This window comes from Geospiza fortis, unplaced genomic scaffold (genome assembly GCF_000277835.1).
Source record: "Geospiza fortis unplaced genomic scaffold, GeoFor_1.0 scaffold186, whole genome shotgun sequence".
In the NCBI taxonomy this organism is placed as follows: domain Eukaryota; kingdom Metazoa; phylum Chordata; class Aves; order Passeriformes; family Thraupidae; genus Geospiza; species Geospiza fortis.
Window position 1 is genome coordinate 4,253,128 of NW_005054331.1, and position 7,632 is coordinate 4,260,759.

A 7,632-nucleotide genomic window follows, 5' to 3' on the forward strand; every position below is an offset into this window, starting at 1 on the left:
TCGCCGTCTGCCCGCCCTGCCCGGCCGTGCCAGCCCGTGCTCAGAGCCCGCCGCGGAGAGGGGAGGGGAGGCCCCTGGGAGGTGTAGTGCCGCCCTCCGCGCGGAGAGGGTGGTGGAACAGCGTCAGAACTACAAAACCCACAGTGCATTGCGAGAAAAGCGGAGCGAGCGAACCAAGCAGCCTGATTGGCCCTCACCAGCGTGTAAGTGAAGTAACAGAATGTGAGCTCTACTGGAGGTGCCGTAAACGTACAGTTCCTCGTTAGTATAGTGGTAAGTATCCCCGCCTGTCACGCGGGAGACCGGGGTTCGATTCCCCGACGGGGAGGTACTGAAATTTTCGTTTCTCTCCTTTTGGCCTCCACCGTAAAGGCAAAATTATTTTTTTGGGGAAATCAAAGCTGTCCCCAGACAGCCGTAGTAAAAGCGTTCCGACTCTGAAACAGGGAGAACAGAGGAAAACCTCTGCGGGTTTGGCTGCCTACCTGCTCCAGGTCTGAGGGAGTTGTGGGTCTCGCAAGATCAGCTGCAGAACTGAGAGCAGGCACAGGGAAAGTATTTTCATATTTTAATGGCTCGAACAGCTGAACAAGAGGGTTAAACCCTTCAAAAACAGTAACCTTTTTTCTTAAACTGAGGTGGAAAAAACCTAACTCAGCCTCCTCACCCAAGTCAGAAACAATGGGAAGGGGACAGGTAAACAGCCACAAGAGAAAAGGGAAGGTGGAAGGCCAGAGGCCATGTCCTGGCTTACAGTAACACAGTCTGGCATTTTTGTCCTCAAAGTGAGAACTTCAGCGATTGGAAAACCCTGAGGCTTCACTGGATCCTGCCTAGAGCACACTCAGCTATATGTACCAACTAAGAGTAGTTTGCAGAACAGCTGTGAGACTCCAGCATCCCTGCTTACCTTTACTTAGTATCACTGAAAATGCTTTGTTAGGCACCCCCTCTTTTGTAATCCTTTTACCAGAAATTTATTTATCTATCTGTTTATAACACAGTTCAGCACAAAGGTACTAGGAGAGATCTCCTCCTGTCTGTGGGAGGTCAGCAGATGCTGAGCAGTAAATATGATTGCCCAAATTTCTCTTTTTCCAAGTCAGGAAATAGCTCTATGGCCAATTGCACATAAAAGGAGTGAGGAACTAGGACCCAAGGCAAAAGGCCAAGACACCCAGCTGTGAGGATGCATGTGTCTGGTGTTCAGAGCAGGAGGCTGGCGAGCCCTGCTCTGGCCCTACCTTTGTGCACTCTGGCAGTTTCAGTAAAACTAATTTAATGCCCTGAACTGCACACTGAAAGCAGATAGTTCTGTACCATGAGCAACCTGCATCAGCCACCCAACCAGCAGCAAGCACTGAAGGGAGAATATACACAAGAGAAATTTTCTCTGTGTAATAAGAGCTAAGAGGCAACTTGACAGAAAAGTTCAGCAACAAAGGGCAATTAGTCTTACCACAGTATTGCTAGAAACCATGAACATGTAATGTCAGATGCAGAATCCAACCCCTGTCACCCTCAGAAATTGGTTTCCACACCTTCAGCCCAAGTGTGGACAGCCATGGGAGCAGCACACCAAGAGCTGTGGGGAGCTGAGGGCACAGGAAGAACGCCAGGCTTGACGTACTATGCAAGACCAAGAGATGATTTCTGTGTGGGCTCATAGCTGATGGCAAAGCCCATGGGCCTCTCAAGAGCATCCCACCACCCCAGCTGTCCCACCTGGATGTGAATCTGAGATGGCAATGTGAGAAGTACATCAAGAAGAGAGGATGTGAGCACCATCCACAGTGATATCCTGGAGCTTTGTATAAACTCCTAGACTACAGCCACATGCCCAGACAAACTAGGGCAAGACTAGGAAGGAGTTTCAGTAGGTCTGTACTATAGAAGGGAGAAAAAATAACCATAAAACTTTCCCTTTCGTGACTTCTGAATTTCCTGCCACACTCACTTCCCGTTCTCAAAATCCACATATATATGTCATCAGAAAATCAAGGGAACTTAATTTGTTTAGTAGGCAGTTTATTTCAAAACAGAGGTCAGATCATAAAATAAAATGCAATAACCATTTAGTCGTTCACGTGTGTTGGCATCCAGTCAGGCAATTTCAGCTGTCATAAAACAATAAGGGATAAGAAAGGCCATTAATTCAAAACAGAACTCTGCTGACAGTGTTTTAGTCATAAAAAAAAGAGTCTTGTAAGCAATTTCATACCTGCTTACTCGTGGTTCTTGTTTTCAGATTTAGCTTTCACAGTGCTCAAGCCACTACCCAAGTGGCAAAGTTTTGCTGTAAACCCACAGCTTCTAAAGTCCCAGAAAGACATTCTCATTGGTGCATGGGCAAAGGTGAAAGGAAGATGAACAAGGAGGTCAGGGCACTGAGCAGGGTTTTACAAGATCAGCCTCTCTCCACCTGCAGGGTACTTTGTTCTCACCTCAGTCATCCAGGTCAGCTCAGCCTCTTTCCCTTCTCCCATGCTACAAAATCCTTCCCCCGCACCCGCAGGGTGCTGTTGTTCCCCAGCTGGCAGCGTGGAGCCAGGACAGCTGGAATGCCAGCAAGCCCAGACACAGCTCCCCATAGCTTTCAGACCTTCCTGAGAATATTAGTGCAGTTCATGGGCTGTGTCCACAGGAGGCACAAGGTGAGGGATGGCTTGGCTGGAAGACTTCCGCAGTTGTTTGCAGAAGTGCAATTTGAATGAGGACTAATGAAATCTGGAGGAGCAAACAATTCAGCATTGAGAGTAGAATTCTTTCTCCAATGCCTCTTTAATTATCCACACACAGCTTTAACCTTTATCTCTTTTGATGCTTCTAATCCTCCCACTTACCTTGCCATCATATGTGTGTGATTTATTACCCTCAATTTATCCAAAGCTCATGGAGAGCCAGTATTATGGCTGGTCAGTGGCCAAACCAGTAAGACAAGAGCAAGTTGGAGAGCAAATTACCAGTTCCAGTCTTGCTGAATTCATAGGCTGGTAGGAAAGCAACACTGTGGGGAGATGTGGGCTGGAGTGTCAGCATAAGCATGTTAATGGCATCTTGCTAAAGCATCTGTTTGAAGTGTGTTCAAGACTTGGGGACTGTGTAATTTCTAGCATTTTGTCCTCTGAGTGTTGTATTCATAGGTGTATTTAACTAAGTGCATTTTATGTACCCTTAACTCTGCCAAATATTTCAATTAACCTTTTTCAAGGTGATATTTGAAAAGCAAAATATTGCTTGCAAATGTTAAAAGACCACTGTATGTCATTAATAATGATGAAACAAAAACTTAGGAGAACTGAGTATCTTGGAAGTTTGATATTGGTGATTACTCTAAGGACAAAGAAAAGAAGATAGGACCCTTTCTCAAACTTAATGACTTAGGTTAACTGCATATCACTTGGATGTAAACTAATTGGTAAGTAGGGAGATAAGGAAAATCAGATTAGAAAGTGTCACTATAAATGCTCATCAAGGGGTAATAGCAGAAACAGACAACGACAAATTGTTTGCAAGCTTTCTTGCAGGTCAGAACATCCAATGTAAATATGATGAGCTGGCCACTTAGGGGGATATAAGCCCTTTACTCCACCTTGGTTCTTCCACAGAGACTCCCAGTGCTAAACCTTTTGGCTGCTAAGAGGGGAATCTTGGCCCTTCAGAAGGTGCTGAAACACTGCAACAGTAGCTGCTGCACAGGGTGAAACAGGGGATCATATAAATAAGATAAGCAATGTGAAAGAATTCAATCTTCGTTGGAGAAGTTTTGGCTTGTCATCATCAGTATCCACAAACTGTGGGCCCCAAGAACCCAAATTTGCTCTTGCAATCTTCTCTCTCCACTGAGGAGTCTGGCTCTGGCCAGCTCTGTGAAGGTGCCAGCCTTGGATCAGCTCCTGGGAAAGGAGCAGTGAGGATGACAGCTGGGCCATGGCTGTCCCCAGGCTCTGCTGCCATCCCTGCCCCCCTCACCATGTGCAGGTGCTGTGGTCTGTGTCCTTGCTGGTGGCAGCCTGGCCCCAGTGCCCTGAAGGAGCAGCTCACTCCTGCAGCTCCCTGGCACACGAACAATCCCAGAGCACCACGTGGGGCTGTGAACACAGAATGCCACCAAGGAGCTGGCACGTGAGTCCCCTCATTGAGAATTTCCAACATCTTCACACAGGTCTGGGCATTCAGGTGCTGCATGTTCCTGCAGCTCCACTTGGTCACTGGAACAACAACAATATAAACTGGACAAGACGCTGACCTACCTGTCAACTAAAATACACCCAGGCCACCATCAGGCATTTCACCCCAATGCATTGTGGTTTTATGGCTTCTCCAGACTACCCTGACATTTTTCCATTTTTTCATTTGCTTACAAGAAGGGTAAATTAGATGTCCAGTTTTTATCCAGTAGCTCTTAACATCTTGAGCACTTGACACTTGAGCATAAGGATGTACAAGGAGCTGTTCCGTTTTGTACATGAATGACCATTAATGGATCCAGTTTCCTGGGACATATAGATGGAAAATACTTTAAAGCAATATTTTAGTAGTAATTTATTCTCCATTTATTTATTTTTTACACTGCTTGAGAATGTCCATTCTATTTCTTTTATTTTTCCTGAGCAAGATAGTTCCTCAGTGCTGTCTTCTTTATAGAAGTGATGGAACACTACATACAGTTCTATCTCTACCTGTCAGATGGCCTGTAAAATGTAATTTCCATGTTGCTAGACATGCACACAGATTATACCACCAGAAAAATCAGTGTCTGCTATTAGGCTATGTTTTTAGGATATATTTTAGCTACTAGAGAGATCTGATGTGCAGATTCACTCATATTATTTCAAAAGGAAAGCATCCAAAAATCACAATACTCATTTGATAACATTAACCTACAACTTTGAAAAACACTATTAAGTAACTAACTTAAAAATTTCTACATAAACTGACTATATTTATATTTCTACACAGTTATGGCACAATTCCTTTTTACCACTTCAGGATGTGCAGTGTGTTTTCTTCTCCAGAGGATGTTATTTAACTGTGCATGGAGATCTGGCAGCCTCGGGATGTCATTATGACTGGCTCAGGAAAGGATAATTCCTGCCCCAAACCCAAAAATCTAGATGATGGACAGTTAACTCTTCTGCTAATTTGATGCTAAATGTCTATTGCGCTATTTTGCCTATTCAGGACTTTGCTTTGTCTCATATTTTCCCTTTGCTAAATATTTTGAAATACCATGGATGACAACACTTCCTCTTTCTGGTCATGTTACTTTTGTGTAGCAGCAGTGGGTTACAATATCCTTCTCTATCTGAAAACCCTAGTGCAAACAAAAGTTTTTATACAGACGGAACTGTGGTATATGAAGAAATCATATGTTTTTCTATAGCTGTTGCTATCTTCACAATCTTCTCAGTCATCAGTTTTAAAAACTTCTGCTTCTGGATGATTGGGTCCTTTCTGTTCCATGAGGTACCAAACAAACAAGCTCATACTATCTTTTAAGCACCCAAGATCTAGCACTGAAACAAAAGAGATGTTATATAGGTTTCACACAAAGTATGCTCCCTTGAGTAGTTTGCAGATGCTCATCTTCATGCAGAATAAACTCAATGATCACAAAAAGGATGGTTTTTTTCTGTTGTTTAATATCTAAAGCTTTCCAAGAGGAGATTTCATGCTTCTTTACTGAGGATTCAGCTTTGAGAGACCTTTACTCTGGAGATGAATACAAACTGGCCTCTGGATAAATTTGGGATATTGTTTTAGAGTTGGAAGCATTGAAAGATACTAATTGTTGATAATTTTATTAGTTGTTTTGCTAGTAGCTGGTACTGAGCTGTGTTTTGTTTTTAGTATGAGAAGAATATTGATAACACACTGATATTTTGGTCGTTGCTAAGTAATGTGTATCCTAAGTGTATGACTTTTTTGTTTCTCATGCTGTGACAGTGAGCAGATGCCCCAGAAGTGTAAACCACAAGATAAGGAGGCTACACCTCCCAGCAGAAGCTACAACTTGACAATATAAGAGCAGTGAACAACCTGTCTGCATGGACACAGAGAAAGAATCCAGTATAGTGTTAGAAGATCCCAGACCAAAAATTACAATTGGACCAAGAAAAGCATGTGATGAGCATGGGGGGACAGGGGGTTGTCTCTAAAGGCATCCAGCTCAAGCTGATCTGCTGCTATACCACTCTATGAAATTGTTTATTTTTATAAATTCTGATGGCTGAGACTCTCCCATGAGAAATCTAGGGTCCAGCCCAAGGAGGAGGAGATGTATCTGAGAATGGGGGAATGTGTGAGCGATGAGTTGGAAGGGACACCCATTGCTCATGGAACTGCTCACTGTCATGGCACTCCAGTCCCAGGAGTTACATCTCAGTGGTGTGTGCAGCTCCTGGAAAGGTGTGAGAGTGCTCAGGCAGTGACTTCTCCTTTAACATGAGTGCTATGGAATTGCACCTAGATCTGGTGCTGACTTTCACCAACAGATGCACAGGAAGGCATCCATCACCTCCTGCCTCTGCACCAGGCCATGCCATCTGGTCACTGTGACATGCAGCAATTGGGCTGCTCTTGAGCTTGAGTTCAAAGTTGTCAGGCCTACTTCAGTATCTTGGACTTCTCTTAACTACCTTTGATAATTTTTGCCTTTAGATTGACTTCTTGGAACCTTTCTTTGATTCTTCAGGGAAACAGTGCAAGTAATTATTTGGATATTTGTCCCTCATCCATATTCAGAGCAGGAGTGCAGGAGAAAGAAAAAAAAAAAGAGAAAGGAAGCAAAAGAATTATCAAAAGAATCAAAGACAAATGCTTTCTCTAAAATCACTGAATGATAATGGGTATCTTTATGACTCCTCAGTGAAGCACTGTAAGGGTGTGAACAGCAGCTGCTTGTTCACATTTTGTTGTCTTCCACTTCTCAAATCCAGGCAAACCTTTCCTTATCCTCATTTCAGTTGCTGTCAATAAGTACCACTGTTTACTCTGCATGAGCTGCTCCCTGCAATGCTCTTCATTTTTGTTGTCTCTGCTTTTTCTTTGCTCCGGATGTCTCAGCTCCTTTGCAGAAATACCCACAAAGCCCCCAGTGTTCTGGCCATAAAGTGAAGTGCCCCTAAATAGATGTACTAGTAGACTTCCCCCTTTGTCTGTATGTGGATGCCCCAAGTCTGAGAACAACTGGAGACCCTTACCACAGGCACAGCCAGCTGCTCACAACAGAGGAAGTAATTTCCATACTTCTTGCATAGCTTTTTTTTGCCATGGTTATTTCACAAGGCAAAAATGTCTTCCTACTTCTTCCAAAATTTATTGCATAACATGGAATATAATACATAAACTGATTAAATGTGCTATTCAGGTGGAAGTCTCTCCCCTAAAAACCTATAAAACATCCCATAGATCCAGGTTTCCACACATGTGGTGCTCCTAGTGGAGGCATTGATCTACTCTTTTTGGCCCACTGTGCATAACCTCAGCCATTTGACATTGTTACAGCACGATGCCTGCAGCCCTTTCTGTGCACAGAGAGCTCCAGACCTTCTTGGGAAAGGCCTCAGACCAAGAGGAAAGGTCCTGTGCAGGTTTCATTCAGGGCCATGAGCTGCAGACCTTTCCGCT

The 7,632-nt window shown here is 43.9% G+C and overlaps 1 protein-coding gene and 1 non-coding gene across 2 annotated transcripts in view; one reads left to right on the plus strand and one right to left on the minus strand.

The window, feature by feature from the left end:
• The window catches only part of LTA4H (leukotriene A4 hydrolase), a 58,287-nt gene that overhangs the window by 16,105 nt on the left and 34,550 nt on the right, over positions 1-7,632 (minus strand). Inside the window, exon 2 of the mRNA XM_031057538.1 lies at positions 486-584. Coding sequence (XP_030913398.1) covers positions 486-584 — 99 coding nt within the window. The remainder of the gene's footprint in view (positions 1-485; positions 585-7,632) is intronic.
• Positions 257-328, plus strand: TRNAD-GUC. The gene has a single exon. It is a non-coding gene; the product is annotated as a tRNA-Asp (tRNA).